This window comes from Sminthopsis crassicaudata, chromosome 2 (genome assembly GCF_048593235.1).
Source record: "Sminthopsis crassicaudata isolate SCR6 chromosome 2, ASM4859323v1, whole genome shotgun sequence".
In the NCBI taxonomy this organism is placed as follows: domain Eukaryota; kingdom Metazoa; phylum Chordata; class Mammalia; order Dasyuromorphia; family Dasyuridae; genus Sminthopsis; species Sminthopsis crassicaudata.
This window is the reverse complement of record NC_133618.1, coordinates 580,337,311-580,358,551: the sequence shown is the minus strand read 5'-3', so window position 1 is coordinate 580,358,551 and position 21,241 is coordinate 580,337,311. Positions and strand designations below refer to the sequence as shown.

The 21,241-nt window shown below is 35.5% G+C and overlaps 1 protein-coding gene across 3 annotated transcripts in view; it reads right to left on the bottom strand.

Moving 5' to 3' along the window:
- CFAP58 (cilia and flagella associated protein 58) overlaps positions 1-21,241 on the bottom strand; it is a 116,339-nt gene that overhangs the window by 41,232 nt on the left and 53,866 nt on the right. For all 3 annotated transcript variants that reach the window (XM_074295526.1, XM_074295527.1, XM_074295528.1), the window contains exon 15: positions 16,532-16,636. In XM_074295526.1, coding sequence (XP_074151627.1) covers positions 16,532-16,636 — 105 coding nt within the window. The remainder of the gene's footprint in view (positions 1-16,531; positions 16,637-21,241) is intronic.

Here is a 21,241-nt window from a genome sequence, read left to right as displayed (position 1 = left end):
TTGATCCTAGGGGTCTAAACTTAAGAAAGGTCATTTTCTCTCTTTAACTCATTCTTCCCCACCTGAAATCCTTCAGGAATATTTCCAAATATGCTCATGGTATAATCTATGTATAGACTTTCTCAAATATGGTTAACAGAGTCCCTAACTTCTATACAGGTCCTCAAAATACTAATGTATACAGGGCATAGAACAGCCTTAATTTCACACCACATAAATCCTACCATGCAAAAGATTCCCAGTAATTCAAGAATGATGGCAAAAACATAAAGAATTCAAATAGCAGCCCAATAGTTAAACCCAGAAGGAAACTGAATTTGAGCTTCCTATCAATACAATACTGACAATATTCTGTCAAGCAGTGTCATAAACAGTTCTTCCCTAGAACCCCTGGAAGCTCTTTGAGAACTGCCAAACAAGTAATTTTCATCCTGTCAGGCAATGTCCCAGTAAATCATGGCTTTGTTCCCCAAGTTTTATCCTGTTCAGGAATTAAGTGGACACTATTATTATTTCTCTTAAGAAGCACACTGCATCAGGAAATCTTTCCCTCTCTAGAATGCTGACAGAGGCTGCATCCATTCAGGGATGAAGGCTAGGTAGCAATTGAGGCAAATAATCTCCTCTCTTTTACTTAATCCAAAAAAAACCTAAATAAATAAGTAATGAATGAATGCATCTGGGAGGGGGAAACTCAGGGTTTTTGAGCAAACAGAAATGATTGGCTAAACTACTTTCTAGAAAAAAGCCTAGAAGTCCTGAAGAGAGCCAGAGAAACTAACCAACTCACTTTAAAAGAGTGCATAAAGGGAAGATGGGTTCTCAATTAAGTCAGCCATAAAATGGAACTCTTTGAGAATGAACAACAACAAAAGTTGTAAAGAGGTAACCCAACTCTTGAATACAATCAATAAATGACCAGTAAGTCTGTTCAGTATCTATGAACAAGGGCCTTCCAAGCAATGGCTCACTAGTCACTTTCTCAGATTGACTAGGGAACTCTTTAAATTAATGAGTGACTCCTCTCATCAGCCTTCTTATAAAGTACTTACTGAGTATCATCTTTGTGTTGTAAAAATGGATATATGAGATGTAAAAATGAATGATAATTACGTGCCATAAAGATGATTATAATCTAAAAGAAAACTTATGCTTGTCTACTACATTTCTAGTTTTTCAAGTACACAAAAATATAAACTAGACAAATTTCCAACTCTTGTCTAAACTCCTGACAAATTAAATTGATGTGAGAATACCTCATATAAGCTGGATTTCATTTATATGTTAGTTTACTGAATAGTTTTTCCTCCCATTTTTAGTCTTTATTTTAAGAGGCTTTATTGGGAAATGCAGGTGATGCTTTGAAAGATAGCAATAAATATATTAAATAAATTAAAATCTATTTAAAATTTAGGTGAAACAAAGAAGAAAATATGCAATTTAACCAATTTTCATTTTTGAGTTCCTTTAACACATTTTTGTTTCTCTTCAAATACATATATTAGTAAAGAACCTCATAATGAAATCAAAGGATTGGTCCACACTGATCCATTTAGTAGTCCATTTAGGCTGACCATTACTGTGAGAATTTGAGCTTATCTGTCATTCTCTGAAAAGTTTAAACCATTTTTAACTTCAATCAACCAAAGTAAAGTACCATATCTCTATTAAAAAAAATCTCTAATATCCATAGAATTCTGATTTTTACAGAAGTCATCCCCAACTCATTTATAGAAAGGCTACTATAAAGTAAAATTAAAAAGCACATAATAATTGAGAGCATTAAGTTTACCTAAGCAAGCACGCAAAGAAAGACAGCTGAGAATCTTATTCCTCTTCAATGAAGCTAAACAAAGTTTAAAGAAAGGCTAAACATGAACACATAATAAAACTAAAAATATACCCTCCCCTGAAAGATGCTGTCAAAGAAAAAAATATTAATTCTATACTTCATGTTTGGGGCATTAAGCCTATTGGAAAAATTATAATAAATTAAAAATAATATAAATCTAAGAATTTCTTGGTCAAAGAGAGGAGAGGTGGCTAAACAGAGTCCCCTCATGCCTTGAAAGCTGTCCCAAATTTGAATATAGAAATCTGGAAGAGGTCATATCTTGAGATTTTTTTGTCAGCATCCTAGAACAATAGAAATAATCTCCTTCTAAAATTAGTGTATTCCTTCCTTAACCACTTTCCACCAAAGAAACCAGATTCTCCTTGTAATTAACAAACACCTTAATCCTTTTGTAATATAAAAGAGGTCACTTAAGTGAGTCATAACTTCTATGATTTGGTAGGGAATACAAGGATCTCAGTTATATAAGAGGTACTTTTTTGTTCTCAGCTTGGTGACAACTTGTAATTCTATTCCCCAGGTCCTTCGTCTTTGCTCTTGACCTTTCATATGTCTTCCTAAAAGGAAAATTCTGGTAAGAATTTTAGACTAGAAAAAATATTATTGCTTAATATTTTCAGTTGACCTAAAAAGGAAGTTTTCTATGTACTTCTACAATTCCTAAAGGTCTAAAAAAGCACTGCCCTTCCATAAAGAATAAGATCATAAATAGATTAGAGGAACAGAGGATAGTCTCAGACCTGTGGAAGAGGAAGGAATTTATGACCAAAGGAGAACTAGAGATCATTACTGATCACAAAATAGAAGATTTTGATTACATCAAATTAATAAGCTTCTGTACAAACAAAACTAATGCAAACAAGATTAGAAGGGAAGTAACAAATTGGGAAAATATTTTTACGTTAAAGGTTCTGGTAAAGGCCTCATCTCCAAAATATATAGAGAACTGACCCTAATTTATAAGAAATCAAACCACTCTCCAATTGATAAATGATCAAAGGATATGAACAGACAATTTTCGGATGATGGAATTGAAACTATATCAACTCATATGAAAGAGTGTTCCAAATCACTACTGATCAGAGAAATGCAAATTAAGACAACTTTGAGATACCACTACACACCTGTCAGATTGGCTAAGATGACAGGAAAATATAATGCTGAATGTTGGAGGGGATGTGGGAAAACTGGGACATTGATACATTATTGGTGGAGTTGTGAATGGATCCAACCATTCCGGAGAGCAATTTGGAACTATGCCCAAAAAGTTTTCAAACTGTGCATACCCTTTGACCCAGCATTGCTACTACTGGGCTTATATCCCAAAGAAATACTAAAGAGGAGAAAGGGACCTGTATGTGCCAAAATGTTTGTGGCAGCTCTTTTTGTAGTGGCTAGAAACTGGAAGATGAATGGATGTCCATCAATTGGAGAATGGTTGGGTAAATTATGGTATATGAAGGTTATGGAATATTATTGTTCTGTAAGAAATGACCAACAGGATGAATACAGAGAGTTTTGGAGAGACCTACATGAACTGATGCTGAGTGAAATGAGCAGAACCAGAAGATCATTATACACTTCAACAATGATACTGTATGAGGATGTATTCTGATGGAGGTGGATATCTTCAACATAGAGAAGATCCAACTCACTTCCAGTTGATCAATGATGGACAGAATCAGCTACACCCAGAGAAGGAACACTGGGAATTGAATGTAAACTGTTTGTACTACTGTCTTTCTACCCAGGTTACTTATACCTTCGGAATCCACTTCTTATTGTACAACAAGAAAATGGTATTTACACACATATATTATATCTAGGTTATACTGTAACACATTTAATATATATGGGATTACCTGTCATCTAGAGGAGGGAGTAGAGAGAGGGAAAGGAAAATTTGGAAAAATTAATACAAGGGATAATGTTGTAAAAAAAATTACTCATGCATATATATGTACTGTCAAAAATTTTTATAATTATAAAATTAATTTTAAAAAAGCACTGCCCTTCTCTGTTGAATTGGGAAAAGATTAAATTCTGAACACCCATAAAATTGCTATGCTACGCAAACATGACTAAGTAAGCAAACATTTATTAACTACCTACCATGTGTTAGATACTGTGTTAAGCACTGAGGATACAAAATATAGTCCCTGCTCTCAAGGAGCCTGCAATCAGACTATGAAGAAGACAACATGCAAATAATGGTGTACCAACAAGAGATATAGGCAAGATGAATTATGGATTGTCTCAGAGGAAAGGTACTTAAGGAAGACTGGGAAAGGCTTCTTGAAAAAGGATGAACTTCAGTTAAGACTCAAAGGAAGCCAGTGAAACCAAAAAGTGAAGATGAGGAGGGCATGAGGTACAGTCAATGAAAAGACCCTATGTCAAGAGCTGGAGTATTATCTTCAAAAGACAGCAAGGAATCAAGTGTCCCTGGTTCATTAGATTATATGAAGGGCAGTCAAATATGAAAATACTGGAAAGGTAGAAAGAAATTTGATTACAAAGGCTTTAAAAGTCAAATAATTTTATATATTTGATCCTGAGGATAGTGGGAAACCGTTGGATTCACTGAATTAGGGAGGTGACATGGTCAGACTTGTGCTTTAGGAAGATGGCTTGACAGTTGAGTGTACAATAGTCTAAGTGAGGAGACCAACAGAAGGCTATTTCCATAGTCTACATGTGAGGTGATAAAGAAGTGAACCAGGATAGTAGTGTGTCAAAAAAGAATGTCTACAACAGATGTGACACAGGTAAAGTTAACAAAACTTGGCGACTATTTGTATATGAGACGTATAAAAGAGTGAGGAATTGAAGGTGACACCTAGGATCTGAGCTTGGGTGACCAGGAGAATGGTGGTATCCTTATTAGCAACAAGGAAATTAAGAAGATGGCATGAATTTAGTTTTGGACATGTTAAGTTTATGGTGTCTACAACATTGTCTAATTCGAGATGCCTAATAGTTGGAGATTTAAGAGTGGAGGTCAGAAGAAAAGTTAGAATTGTACAAATAAGTCTGAGAATCCATCAGCACATGAACTATAATTAAATCCATGGGAGCTGATAAGATCACCAAACAAAACAGTATTCAGAAATAAAAGAAGAGATCCCTATGATTTTTGTTAAATAGTATTTCATTTTTCTCCAATTACATGAGGAAATAATTTTTTGTGGTTTTTTTCAAGTTTTGAGTTTTAAATCCTGTCCCTTACTCCCCTCCCTCTCTGCAGTAAGCAATTTGATATAGGTTATACATGTGCAATCATGTAAAACATTTCCATGTTAGTCATGTTTTGGAAGAAAAAGAAAGGAAGAAAAAAAGAGAGAAAAAGACAAAGATAGATAGACAAAATAGTATGTTTCAGTATGTATTCAAACAGTATCCATTCTTCCTCTAAAATTGGATAGCACTTTTTATCATGAGTCCTTTGGGATTGTGTCGGATCATTGTATTGCTGAGAATAGCTGAGTCATTCACAATTCTTCATCATATAATATTGCTGTTACTATATACAATGTCCTCCTGGCTCTGCTTATTTCACTTCATATCAGTTCATTTAAGTTTTTCCAGGGTTTTCTGAAACTATTCTGTTTGTCATTTCTTATAGCATGGTGGTATTCCATCACAATTGTATGCCACAACTTGTTTAGCCATTTCTCAGTTGATTGGCATCCCTTCACTTTTCAATATCTATAATTTATGAGTACGACCTACATGAAGATCCAGGAGACTAAGATGATCCAGTATCTTCATCCACAATGAAGATCTAGTTTCCAAAAGAGATTAAGAAAGAGAGGTAGACAAGTGTAGGAGAGCCAAGAGAGAGACATGTCAAGAAAATTTAAAGAGAAGGTGGTGTCAAGGAGAAAAGAGTGGTTGACAGTATAAAAGGTTGCAGGGAGGTCAAAGAGGATAAGGATTGACAAAAAGCCATTAGATTTGTCAGTTAAGAAATCATTGGTAACTTTGTAGACCATAGTTACAACTGAATGAGGTTAGAAACAAGATTGCTGAGGTAAGAAAAAGTAATAGGAAAACAAAGAGGAATTGACTATAGACATATATTCGTATATGCAAATATAAATATATGCACATATAATATACACATTCATATATTATATTTATGGCATTTAGCATACTCTATCCTATATTATAGTCATTTCCCTACTCATAATCTATGGCCATACTTAATTCCTTGAAGGCAATGACTCTTTTTATGTTCAAGAGTTAGCATGGAAGAACAGAAATAAGACTAGGTTTGTTGTCGAAAGACCAGGGTTTCTAAATCTGCATCTGTTACTTAGTACCCCTGTGGCATTGGGAAAATCACTTCATTTGTCTTGGTTTAATCTTCATCATCTGTAAATTGAGGAGATTGTACTAAAAGACTTTTATGGCATTTTTTCTTTTTTTAATTAAAGCTTTTTAATTCAAAAATTATGCATGGATAATTTTTCAATATTAACCCTTGCAAAAACCTTGTATTCCAATTTCCCCCTCTTTTCCTATCCCCTCTCCTAGATAGCAAGTAGTCCAATATATGCTAAACATGGTAAAAATATATGCATACAGATTTATAGAGTCATCTTGCTGAACAAGAAAAATCAAATCAAAAAGGGAAAAAATGAGAAAGAAAACAAAATGCAAGCAAACAACAACAAAAAAGAGTGAAAATGCCATGTTGCAATCTACATTCAATTTCCACAGTCCTCTCTCTGAGTGTAGATGGCTCTCTTCTTCACAAGATCATTGGACCTTAATCATCAATTTGCTGAAAAGAACCACCTTATGGCACCTTTAAATCTCCATAAGAGCTAAGTAGGACAAACAGTAAGCACTCAAGTATTATTTAATTGATTATGTTACACAAATCAACATGCAAATACATACTTATCACTTTTTATAGCTACCTTTCATTTTCTACACAGCTGGGTTCAATTTTTCTTTTCACCCTGGGGCCAGGTTGAGTAGAACTACAGTACTAAGAAAACTCATAGTGAAATTTTAGCAGAATGGGGGAAAAACATCAAAACAGGAGAGAGACTTTACCACTAGAAAAAGAACCCAAAGGAAACACCATTTTAAATCCTTAATGGCAAGAATAATGAAAGGGATTTCCCCTTCTCATCTAGTGCTTTTTCTAAGCAGCAAAAACATGATCTACACCTCAAATTTTGGAACAAAACTTAAATTAACTTTTCTTTTTTTTTTTTTGTTTAACAATTTTAATTGTCTTCCTGGGGCACAAAGCCTTTCTAATACACATCATTAATGAATTCAGCACAGCTTTGGGGCCAGAGATTTGTTAGTTAACTGCTAATAGAGGAAGCATGAATTATGATGTTTGCAGAAGTCATACCACAAGAAACTAGGGCAAAATCCTGGAGCTATTTTTTCCAAATACTAGTACAGTTGCTTAATAATGGGATAATTATCTTTAATATAGTCATATAACTGTTGGTATCTCTGTTGGCTTAGTTCTTTATCTCCATTCATAGTTGACAGTTTCCTTCAGGAACTTTTCTATGCTGGATTTGAGGCTTTTCATGCTTCTATTCACAGTTTAGATTTTTGCATCTTGCTAGGCAATCTCCATGCTGGATCTAAAGATCCTAAGTCTTGATGCACTCCTCATTCCCTATAGCTTTTTAGGGAGTCTGCCCCTACATTTGCCTCATTCTTCTACTCCTTGAAATGCCTAAATCTCAACTGCCCTGACAAGTTACCAGGAGTCATACTGGAAACACTAGAAAAATTCTTTGAATGCAAAGGAAAAAAATTTACATTAACCTATTGTAAACTGAGCCTAAGTCAAAGTAATATGGCCATTTCAGGCATACCAAAAGTTATGAAGGTACTTTGTAAATGATCTGAAAATCATTAGAGATTGTAATTTCCCCTGTATAAGCTCATATCTACTGCAAATCAATTCAATCTCTTGCCTAGTTCAAGGCATTTTATAGCTAGATACAGCATATTTTAACCTATTCAGTTATAAACTTAAATTAGAGAGAAAGTTCACCTTGGAAATGCAAGATTGAGGTACAATAAATAAGGAGTTCCTTTGGTTCCTTTAGCCATTTATGTATCTATCTATCTATCTATGGATTGTCCTTATTCTCCAGGCCTTTAGGCACATGTGACAGGGAAAACTGAGTATGTAATGTGACAATTTCCTAAAGCAACACTAATCAGAACATAGCAAGGTAGTTTTATTACTTTGTGAATTTTCAATATGTCACTATATATTATACAGTCAAGTTCCCCACACAAATAACTCCCTAAAATGCATATCCTTTGTTGTCACTGCTTGTTTATCACTGTCAATAACATTCTCAAGGGAAATGATCTTTCACATTTGTTCATTCTGGCCTTTTCCTTCCCAAAGGACCTAATGATCAAATCATTTAATCTATCACCACAATTTCATCTCTTAGAAGGATTGTGGCATCATGCTATAATTAATAATCCAGGTTCAGGAAGTAAAGGTAGAAGCCAAGAAACTTTAAATAGTATATGAATGGATCAAAAAATCAATTCTTCTGGGACAAAAGTATTAACATTTTCTAGACTTGGACTAACAAAACAGGTCATCAAAATGTAACTTGTAAAGAAGGCTAAGTATAGGGACCAATGTTTGCAAGACACTGTGACTTCTACTTTCTACCCCCTTTTATAACATTGTGATTTCCATAGAACTAAATATCAAAAATATAGGTTATTCAATTCTGTTTATCACATGTTTCCTTTTCTGGGCAGACATTTTCTACTTTAGGAATACTTTGTAATGGAAAATTAAAGCTGAGAGACATTGGAAATATATATATATATGTGCATATATAGGCATGCATACACTTGTATTTGATCTGCTAAACATATAATATCTATAGAATATTAAATAAATTCCTACCATCTTGGCTGTCAACCTTTTCAGTATCTAACCCCAATTTGCCATTTTCATCCTGCCTTCTACATGACTCTTCTTCTCTTTTCAATGCAGTCTTTTTGTTTAGGTCTTCAATGGATCATCCCAAATAACAAAAAAATTAATGAGAATTAGCTAAATAAGATTAAATAGTTTTAAACTATTTCTTCCTTGATCTTCATGAAACTGAATAAAGAACTTTCTAATCACTTGATTCTCTGACTCTTCTCATAAAGAACTAGGAATTTATCTCTTGGAAACACAAAAAAATAAGTCTTGAAAGAAGTATGTATATTATCTAATGTAAGCCCATTTTACATATTAAGAAAGTAAAATGTGGAGAAATGACTTACCCAAGATCAAACACATTAGTGACAAAGCTGATACTAGAACCAAGGTCTTCTAACTCTCAATCTAGAGCTACTATAAGATGGTGCTCTTATTTTACATTAACTTTTCTACAATGAGATATCACTATTTGTGCATAGGTGTTTATAAATATCACATAATTTCTTAGAAAATGTTCTCAGCTTTTATAAATTATAAAAATTGAAGAATTTTGGGGGATCAATAATTGGAATGACGAGAAAGAGGCTGAAGCAGACATGTTTTGGATATGATCGTGACACCAGAAAACCTTTTGTTTCTAAGGCCTATGGCCTTGGAAGCTGAAGTACTTTTAAAAGGCAATAGAAATAGACACCTGGGTTTCTGCTGAAGATGGCAAAATGAAAGTTACAAAAGATGCCCAACTCCCTCATAAAAAACAAAAAAAAAAAAACCAACAAAAAAACCTGAAAACAGCAATAGATGGAATAATAATAAAGACAACAAGAAAAACACCAGTTTAATTCCTCCATCTAGTAAAGGACTACCAGAAGTCTATGGGTGCTCAGAGGTAAGTTTTTCTTTTGTTGCAGTGGGGAAAGGAGGGAGCAGAAACTCATTAAGAGTCACTATGAACACAGAGATGCCAGAGGCACTCAGGTGGGCTTTCTGAGAAGATCTAGGCCATAGAATTGGTAGTTAGATCAGTCTGAAGTCTCTAGGGGTTCTTTCTTGGCCTCTTAAGAGTAGCAGCTGGGAACAGGTTCACCCCACAATAAGTCATTAAGCAGAGAGAAAAGTCAGGGCAGTATTTATGTAGGTACATTCAGAGCCAAAGCAGGGACAGGGCCAGCTCAATAATTGTTTTTTTCCCAGTATTATAAAAACCATAAATGTAATGGATTATATTAACAATGTAAAAAAAAACCAATTTAAATAATTATATCAATAAATTTATGGGAAAGTCTTTGACAAAATAAAATACCCATTTATGGTTTTAAAATATTTTAAAGTATAAGAATAAATGGAACTTCCTTTAACATGGTAAACAATATCTATATGAAAAACAGAGTTAGCATAACATAAAATAGAGAAAAATACTAGAGACATTTCCAGTAAGATCATAGGTAAAGCAAAAATGTCAATGTCCCAACTATTACTTGATATAATTCTTGAAATGCTTTTATAATCTATGATTATATGAAAAAAAAACACTTTAAATCACTACTGATTAAAGAAATATAAATTAAAACAACTTTGAGATGCCACCTCACACCTAGCCAATTGGCTAAGATGACAGCAAAAGAAAAATGATAAATGTTTATATAATACTATAGATTCACCTGAAGATTCATTAAAACAATTAACTCCATTAAAATAGAAGATACAAAACAGATGCACAAAAATGATCAGCTTTTCAGTATTTACCAACAAAATCTAGTGAACAGTAATTATAATAAATGGCAAAATTCATCTAGAAGAATGGAAAGCTAAGAAACTCAAGGGAGATTAAAAAAAAAATTAAGGGGGCAGCTAGGTGGCGCAGTGGATAGAGCACCAGCCCTGAATTCATGAGGACCCGAGTTCAAATCTGGTCTCAGACACTTAGCACTTCCTAGCTGCGTGACCCTGGGCAAGTCACTTAACCCCAGCCTCAAAAAAAAAAAAAAAAAAAAAAAAAAAAAAAAAAATTTGGGAAGGAAAGGGGCCTAGTAGTACCAAATCTAAATGCTGGACCAAGAGTTAGGAAGACCTGAGTTCAAACAGTTGTGTGATCCTAGACAAGTCACAACTTCTGTCTGACTCAGTTTCCTAATTTATAAAATAAGGATAATGATAGCACCTACCTCCCAGATTTCTTATAAACCTAAAATGAGAGAATATTTGTAAAGTGGTTTGCAATTCTTTAAATGCTATATAAATGATGATGATGATGATGATGATAATTCATATTATACTACAAAAATAATTAAAAATGGTATTGGTTTAAAAATAGAAAATTAATGAATGGAATAAATTAGATATGCAAGATCCTAAAGCAATTAAGCATTAGCATCTTATTGTGCTCTAAAACTAAGAACACCAATAGTAAGGACTAATTATATGGTTTGTTTGTTATTAGGGTTTTTTTTTGTTTTGTTTTGTTTTAATTCTGAGAAAATGGAAAGTAATTTGGGAGAAACTAAACTTAGACCAATACCTCACACTATATATTGCATGAACTCCAAATGTATACACAATTAAAGGTCATATCATAAGCAAATTAAGGAAAAGGAGATAATATGATTTTCACAACTATGGATAGAGAGATTTCATAGAAAGGTAGGAGAAAGATACAGATGATTATAAAAGTTAAATTGGATAAATTTGATTACATAAAGTTGAAAAGTTTTAAAACAAAGTCAGTGAAGTAGAGACATGGTGAAGTAGTGGAAAAAAATTGTAACAAATTACTATTATCTAGTATCCAAAGTATACAGGAAAGTGATATAATTATAAAAGTATAAGAAAAATTCCTTCAATAAATAAGATCAAAGAATATGAACAAATGAAGAATATGAAAAGAAATACTAATAATCATATGAAAAATATTCAAGCTATTAATAAGAGAAATTCAAATTAAAACAATTCTAAGGTTCTATCTCATACCCATCAGAATAGAAAGAAAAAAAGAGAGAGAAAGTACACTTGAAATTGTGAAGAGTAGTATGTATACCCCAAAAGTCATTAAATTTGACCCAGTGATGTCATAAACTCATAGCAGCACTTTTGATGCACCAAAGAAGTGAAAACAAAGTAGGTACTCATCCACTGTTTACAAATTATGACATATTAATATAATGACATTATTGCTCTGTAGGAAATAATAGATTTATTTAGATAGATTTAAAGAAAGTTAGGAAATCTAGAATGAATTGATAACGAAGTGTATGAAGTCATAGCATTTTAAATAATGAATACAAAAAAGGAAAAATAACTTTGAAAAACAAGAAATCTGATCAATGAAATGACTAGTTACAACTTGGAAAGACTAATGCTCAAATGTGCTTCTTCCAACCAAATAGAAAAGAAGTGGTAAGCTGCAGGTATAGAATAAGTACATGTATTTTCAGAAATGACCAATGTGAATTTGCTTTGTTTGATTATATTTGTTACAAAGGATGATTTTTATTGAGAAGAGGTAAGGACAAAGAGGAGGTGAGGGGAATTGAAAAGATACTAATCATATTTTTTTCAAAAAAAAATAAAAGGAAAAGAATGCCAAAGCATTTAAAAATACACAGAAGAAAGCAGAAGGAAGTTTAGAAGGGGATTAAAACAATCAAGAAATGTAATGCCATGTAATATTTATACATATATATATACATGTAGATATATATATGCATATATGTACAGCCACACACACATAATATATATATATATAATATATAAACAAGCAGTATATGAGTTTCTTTGTTTCATATACAAACCTCTTTTCCTGTTCTTTGCATATGAAAAAGGTCATGTTTGTTGATGTTTATTCAAATCAAACTAAAAAAGATAATTTCTATTTTTAAAAAGATTGAATCATCTGAAGCTGAATTTTGGATTATGACAACAAATAACAAGGAATCTAGAAATAATAGGCTCTCTGGAAAAAGGAATGTTGACCAAAAGCAAGAACATTTAGAAAAAGAAGCCATGATTACTGAATTAGCCAGAATGGTTTCATTATGAACAACAGGCACCAGAATCAGTGTACTTCAGGGTTACACAGTAAAGAGAATGCTATAGCTATCATTATCATACCTAGACTTTAAGAAAGAATTTGACAAAGTCATTCAGGCTATTCTAGTAGGATGGATGAATTTGGAATTAGTTGAAAGGCTAAAAAATAATCACTGATGATTAGAAAGTGGTCTCTAATGAAGTGCCCCAAGGATCTGTGCTGTTTAACAGTTCTTGTAAAGGACCTGTTAAAATCTAGACAGTATACTTTCCAAATCTCCAGAGAACACAAAGCTAGAAAGAACAATTACCACACCTTAATTGATTACTTATATTGGGCTGAATATAATATGATGACATTGAATAAAAGAAATAAAAACCACATACTTTGGGCTAAAAAAAACCCAACTTCACAAGATAGAGGTCTGACCAGACTTCAGATTATATAAAAAAAAAATGAGAGGTTTAGTAGCCTTCAATCTTAAAACAAATCAATTGTGTGAAATTCCACTGCACCATGCTCCCTTAATATTAAACAGTGGTCAAAAGAGAAACTGCAATTTTTATCTATATTTAGAGAAGCACAGTATCCAGATCTAAAGATCTCATAACCCTTCCATACTCTTTGCTGATCAAACTGTTGAGGGCAGTAGCCCCTTGATATCCCTTGTTTGATCTCCAACTTCCTTTGGGACTTGGACCTTTGATAAGGGATCTGGTCAAACTAGTTTGGGCTATCTGAGCTGGCTGGGGTTTTACAGCCCCCATTCTAATCTGCTCAAATAGATCAAATGCCAGCAGGAAATTCCTTTTTGGGAAGAGACTTCTGTCTGTCCCCAAAAGATAACAAGAGAATCCTTATCTTATTTACATCACTCTCAGGAACCTCCTTACATCACTGCATCTGAATGATTGTGCTCTTGTATAAAACAGAGTCCTCAAAAATCTATTATTTGCAAAATTGGCCTTGTACCATGCAGCCATTTTGCCCACCGGCTCTCAGGTGTTTCCATTCTAATCAATAAATACTATGTTTCCATACAGCATTAAGTAGCAAATTCCTTTGCTGCCGAACCAGCCCTTGGTTACTTTGGGGAAGGAAGGAGAGACAGAAAAGGAACTGACCCATCTCGGTTTAGACTTCAGTTTACTCCTCATCAAAACCACTTCTGTAAGCTTGTGTTCAGTTCTAAAGTCCCCATTTAGAGACTGTCCAGAGAAAGTCATCAAAGATCACAGAGGGCTTGGAGATTATATACAGGATGACTAGGAAAAGAAATCTTAGGTAGAACATTGTAGCTGTCTTCAATTATTTGAAGGGATCTCATGTGGAAGAGGGATTCATTTTTGGTGTGTTTTTTCCCTTCTGTTTAGCCCCAAAGAATAGAATTTGAAACAATAGAGGGGAATTGCAGAAGAGATTAAGATTCCTAGAAATTATATCTAAAATGAAATGGGAGTCCCAGGAGATTTGTAGGTCATCTCCCACCTCCTCTCCCCACTTCATGGAAATCATTAAGCAAAGGTTTTATTTCATCACTTTTCAGTATGCAATAGAGCAAAGCTCTTTAAATATGGGGTCACATAACTGAATATAGGGGTAGCAAAAAAGTGACAATAGTAAAAGGTTTCTGAATGCAGTGACTAAAAATTAATTCAAAATCAAATGCATGTAATGAATCCAAGGTGCATCACCCAGCTTCACTGCAGCCTTGATTTTGAACACATAACAGGTACACTTTGTACTGTTCATGCACAAATACTTCAGAAACACCTCAGCTCAGATTCAAGATTGAGTTGCATAAAAATTTATCAGGAGAAAAGGGATTGCATGTGGAAAGAGTATAAAAAGCCCTTTTATAAAGGGGATTCTTGTTTGGATACAAGTTGGACTAACTGGTACATGAGGTCCTTTCCAAATGTAAGATACTGTGGTTCTACTTTTCAGCAGAAAAGGAACAAAGAATCATTAGAGCAGCTTCAGAAATGGAAGTGTCTTCATTTACTTGGGCAAAAGATTCTATCCATTCTTTCTAGTCCCTTATTAAAGCACCTTTCCATCAGTACTAAGGCATCTTTCTTAAACAAAGAACTTGAGATATTCAGTTACCTTAATATATTCATAATATCTTAACTCACACACATACACTCAAAAAGATAAAGGCATTAGAACTAAAGTATATATAAGTCTCCTGTAAGTTCTAGATCACTGCAAAGACTGACTAATAACAAAACATAAAAACATTAAAATATGAATTCTCCTTAAAACCCCTTAAAGGCTCACCCATTACCTTCTAGCTAACCAATCACCATGAAGGAAATTATTATTTCAGTTGAGCACAGCTTGTTCTCCCACTATACAAGCAGCAAGAGGGGGAAGGGACCTGTTTATTTCCTTAAAACCCCTTCTCACAGAAGTAAAATATCAACCATTTGTTAAAAGGAATTTTTATACAATCTACAATTCAACCAAACACATCATTTCTAATTGCAGCATCTTCTGTTAGGTGCAGAGAATTTTTCTAACATTTTGATGTAACCACCAGAAGGAAAAATTTTAAATCCACTGAATCACCCAGAATTTTTCTCTAATAACGACACAAGTGGATTTCTGGGACGTTTTAAGTCCCAGGAGACTGCACGAGTCAGCTACAGAGCAGGTCAGTCTGTCTGGAGAGTAGTCTGACTTGATGAACATATTATTTGAGGATTAACTAACTGATTTGAATAAAGACTTCCAAGCTTCCATTTTTCTGAATTCTGATCTTTTCTCTGCCACTGCGAAAATGCTTTGGGAATGCTTTAGGATGTCCACAAAAGTCCGAGTGGTGGTCAAGACCATATTCCATTCCACCTCCGCCTAAGTTGACTCTCAGGCATAACTTATTTGAGAGTCCAGGCCAGGGATCAGAGATAGCAAAAGACTGATTCTCTTTATTGTCAAACTTAATGACTTTTTCTCAATCTATATCCTAAAGTGGATTCTTTCTGACATTTCTGGCCTACAAATTAACACCTATGGCTCTGGACAGTTACAGCAATCTCTTGGAATGTCTCTTTCCCCCCAGTTTCTACCAGGAGCTGCACGAGAGCTGATTCATTCCTTACCTTCGTTTTTTCACAAACACCACTACCAGAGTGGGGGGGAAACAGTCTCAGAGACTGAGAAGGAAAACCGGAAAGCACTTACATTATGCTGGGGAGGATTTTTTTTTTAATTGTGTAAAGCAAAAAATTCCCGGATTCATTCTTGCGTGATGTACAGCTGACAGGCTGGCTGTGGCCTTGGTAAGGGTCCACACTTGCCAAGCCAAAGAAAGACCTTGAGGTAATTGCCTCCACCCCAATAATTTTTCATTTGTTAAATGCAAGGCTAGTTCGTTACCCGAATTAAAACTGCGGTGAAGACTTCCCCAGAACTCCTCAGCAGATAAGATCTAGAAACCCATCTCCACAGTCCAAACAAGTGTGGCCTTTCACTTTGTTTTCTAAAATCCTCTAGCTATCAGGGAGCTCTGCACAAGAGAGCAGCCAGGCTGGTTCTCCATCTGTGGGTCTCTGTCGCCATCTGCTGGTCACTAGCAGGCAAGCCACGCTCACCACCACAGATGCGGGCACTAAGAGCATCATCCCCCAGAGAGCAGCAGAGACAGGCCCAGGCCCAGAATATCGGTAAAATTCAAGGGCAACCACCCTACCTGAAGGAGCAGTTCCTTTTCTACCACCTCTTCGGTCTTGCTGATGAGGCGTTTCTGCAGTGTGTGGATCTTCTGTATCAGTTCAAAAGTACTGGGGTCACTGGCCTGCCCAAAAGGAACGACAAAAGAGCATTCAGCGCCACCAGTCAGCATCCCAGAAGCACGACGGCTGCTTTCAGATTCCAAGTGCCCAGACTTTTTAAGAGGGAGCAGGCACCTGCCCCCACAGCCCTCACCCCAGAGCACCAGGGAGACACAGTCATAAAGTTTTACTTGGCTGGTTTTCAGTTATTGGGTTGTGAATAGAGATTCTTTTACAGGAAGATCACATGTTCTGAGCTGGAAGGGACCATGGAGACCATTTGGTCTCCATGCTTTCTAGGAAAGGAGATGGGGTTCAGATGTCAAGTGGCTGACAAAGGCAGCTTGTGTCAGAGGCAGGAGCTGAACCCTGACCTTTGGAAGCCAAGATCAGATATTAGTAACAGGAGCCTCACTGGCAGCTGCCATTGGTCATAATCCCACTACTCTTTCTAGCCTCCCACAGTCCCACACCAGTTGGCTTTCCCAATATCTCCTCTTCCAGGTACACACCACTGCCTAAAGCCTTAGGGTGACACCTCCCTGTGGCAACAATTATTGATGACAAATTCATACTCTATCATTCCTCCCCATTCTAGTTATCCTTTACTCCCAGCCATCATTCTTCCAATCCCCTTCTCTATCTATGATTAGCCACTTTTTCAGACCTCCCAAATTCCCACTTTAAAGCTTTATACTCCCTCCCTCACACCTTTACACTCCTTCCACTGTGCTCTCTGGAGTGCCTGCTCCAAAGACAACAAATCTGCTTTCCTCTTAAATCTTTTCCTTTCTCACTCTTTCCATCTTTTTGTGATCACTGAGATCTGGCTCCCTCCTGACAACACAACAGCTTCTCTGGCCATCTCCCTCCATCACCACCAGTCACTGGCTATGGCAGGGAATCAGAATACTCCCTTCTTCCTCTTACTAGACTCCTGTGCTACTACTTTCTCAGAGTAACCTTTCTTCCTTAGAGATTCATTCCATCCCTATTTATCACCCAACCAAGACTCTGGTCAGGACACACATGCTCCTTTCTCAATGAATTCAGTGCCAGTTTCATAGTCTCTTCCACAATCCCAGCTATTAATTTATTATATTTTATTATTTTATCCAAATCTACATTATCCCCTTCTCATGATTCCTTTGTACTTTTATTCAAACAATAATTTGGCCCTATCAAGCCTTAGGCATAAATTAACCCCACTATCTATTGCTTTTCCTGGAGGAAAATCACAAAATTATACTGAATGGGGTCCACTACAAATTCATGTTATATAATCTCAACAGGTCCCTCACTACAGCAAGACAACCCTTTTACGCTACCCTAATTGAGTCAATATCTCACTCATCACAGTAGTTTTTCAAATATTTTCATCCTTCCTCAAACTTCCCACTGTTCCCCTTTCCTCCAGCCCTCTCATTTGAGTACCTTGCCTCATATTTCAGAGATAAAATAAGACCATTCACCAAGAGTTCCTTTTTATCCTCTCTTTCTGACATCACATCATTTAGATACCTTCTGCTGCTACCTCTTTCACCTGTTTCATGAAAAGGGGTAGTCTCTTTTGCCAAAACATCCTTTTTCATGCACAAATGATGTCATTGCCTCCATTCTTCTCTACCTGATTGGCCCTTATATTATCCCTACTTTCCCACATCTTCAGTTTCTCAGTTTCTCTCTACCTACTGATAGTTTTTCTACTTATTCATAAACCCACTCATGTCTCCCCACTCTCTCAGAAATCCTCACTTGCTCTATCCATCCCCACTAAGTATCACCCCATAGTTTTCTTCCCTTTTGTGGCTAAATTCCTTGAAAAAGCTTGTCTACAATTAATACCTCAATTGCTCTCTTAATTTTCTAGAAATCCCATTTCTGAACTTACATTCTTTAACTGAGAATGTTCTCTCCTAATTCATCAGTGATCTCTTCATTGTCAAACCTAATGATCTTTTCTCAATCCTTATCCTTGACCTTTTGACATGTCCACTTCTTGTCTTTGATCTTTTCTTGTCCATAGGTTTTCCTGATACTACCCTCTCTTGTCCTTTCCCTATGTACAAATACTCCTTCTGCTTCTTTTATGTATCTTCATCCAGGTCACTCACCACAAGGGTCCCTCTCAAGGTTCTGTCCTGGGATCTTTTCTCTTTTCCCTCTGGACTCTTCTATTTAATCTTTAAACTGAAGGATCATCAAATCTCCCAATTTGACCTATCTCCTAACCTCCAGTCTCACAAATCCAACTGCCTATTGGAGATCTCCAACTATTCCATATACATGTCCAAAACTGATCCAACCTTCTTTTCCTCATTTTCTTGTTACTCTTGAAGGCACCACCATGCTCCCAGTTACCCAGACTCACAAGCCAGAAATCTCTATCCTCCCTTCATAGAAAACCAAAGCCAAGTCCTGTCACCTGCTATTGTGTCACATTTCTCAGACTTGCAGTTCTCTCCTCTGACACTATAACCACCCTCATCACCTTGCACCTGAACTACTGCAAAAACCTGCTAGGAGATCTACCTCATGTCTCTCCCCACCCCCATCCACTCTTTACTCAGCTATCAAACTGATCTTCCTAAGAGGTAGATGTGACCATATCATCTCCCAATCAATAAACTCCACAGACTGCCTATTACCTTTCTAGGTTTAAATATAAAATCCTATGTTTGGCATTCGAAGCCTTTCATAACTTGGCTCTTTCCTGCCTTTCTGATGGCCTTATACCTAAGTTCACTCCATATAATCTGGAGACTAATGACACTGCTCTTTGCTGTTTATCACACACAATATTCCATCTCCAAAATCAGTGCACTTTCACTGAATATTCTTCCTCCTCATCTCTGTCTCCTGGCTAGACTAGCTTCCTTTAAGCCTCAGCTAAAATCCCCCTTCTGCAAGAAGCCTTTCCTAGTCCTCCTCATTCCCTGAGTGTAGCCCCAGTTTATCCTACTTATATCTTATTTGTACATTTGTCTCTTCCATTAGATAGTTGCTCTTTGGAAACAAGTACTATTTTTTGTCTTTATTTGTATCTTCAGTAGTTATCATTATACTTGCAATATAATAAGCACTTAATAAGGTTTTTGGTGACCTTATTAATATTTATCTTGCAGATCAGTAAATTGAGAAAGACAGAGACACAGAGAGAGAGAGAGAGAGAGAGAGAGAGACAGAGAGACAGAGAGACAGAGAGACAGAGAGACAGAGAGATAGAGATAGAGAAACAGAGAGAGAGAGACAGAGACAGAGAGACTTGTTAAATGATTCCCTAGGGTCAGAGTCAAGAAGTATCTGAGGCATGATCCTAATTCATATCTTCCTGACCTCAAATCCTGTACTCTATTAAACCAAGATGCCTCTTTCCTAGGGAAGGTTAAAAGTCAATTTTATTATCAATCTTGTTCTTGCCAAAAAAAACTTAAGAAACTTTCAGGGGTTCCTCAAAAGGAAAAATAGGTTAGTCATATAAAATATCAATAAATCAACAAGTATTTATTAAAGATCTGTGATAGGCACTGGGGATAGTGAAACTCTATTCCTATTCTCAAAGAGTCAGATACTACTAGAACTCATAATTCTTATGGTACAATTACAGCAGGTACTTATGGTAAGGAAAGAACTGTTCAAGAAATCCCAAGGTACCCAAGGAATAGCTGAGGAAAACATCCTTATCTGTAGAGATAAGGACTTGAACTAGATAGATTCTATCTGTGATCTCATGCCTCCCTTTGAACTTTGGTATGCCAGTGTATGGAACCTCATCTTAACACCAGAAAGAATCAGAAATCCCTGGGCAGATGGGATCATGGAAAGCTACCCCCCCACAAAGGGAGCTAATGTCTTTGCAAATCCTTTATCTAGAGCATACTAGGAGTAGGATGGATTTCTGGTAAGTGTATTTCTGATAATCAATAATTCCCTGTCACCACAATATTTAGTTCTAATCTACATTAGCTCATGACACAGAAGGCTGACCTTCCAATAACTATCTATTCTCAATCTAAACTCATGGCACAGAAATAAAAATCAGTAATTATTCTCTGGACTTTCAATTGACCTGTTATGACAATTTAATGAAATCCTCTCAAAAAATTCCATCCAAATATTTTCAAAATCTTTTCAAAGCTTCCATTTTCTCTTTTTTTGAGAGACACTGACATGGAATTATGCTTTGTAGAAGCATGCACAGAAACACAAGGAATGAACAATCTTGTCAGTAAATGAATTCACAGTTTCCAAGTACATGTCTTCAGGAGCATCCAGATTGTCACTCATTTGGTAAAACAGCTAAGCCACTCTAAGAATTTGATTAGGGATGAATGAGTTTTGGGAGAAGGGATAAAAAAATTTAAGAAGAAATTTCAGTTGGCTCTGACTTTATTTAAAAGATATCCAACAGAGCCAACTGATATTCATGTATTTGGACTACTTTTGGCAGTGTCTCTTGGCAGACCTAAATGTTGTTAAAATTCAGGCCTCCTATTTACATAACAATTTATTAAACATTACCCTTAAAACTTTCTTCATTAATTTTTTTTTTAGAAAACATATTACTTCCTGAAATCTATTTGGCTAATTTCTATTATTATTTTCATTTTCCTTGCATCAAAATATTC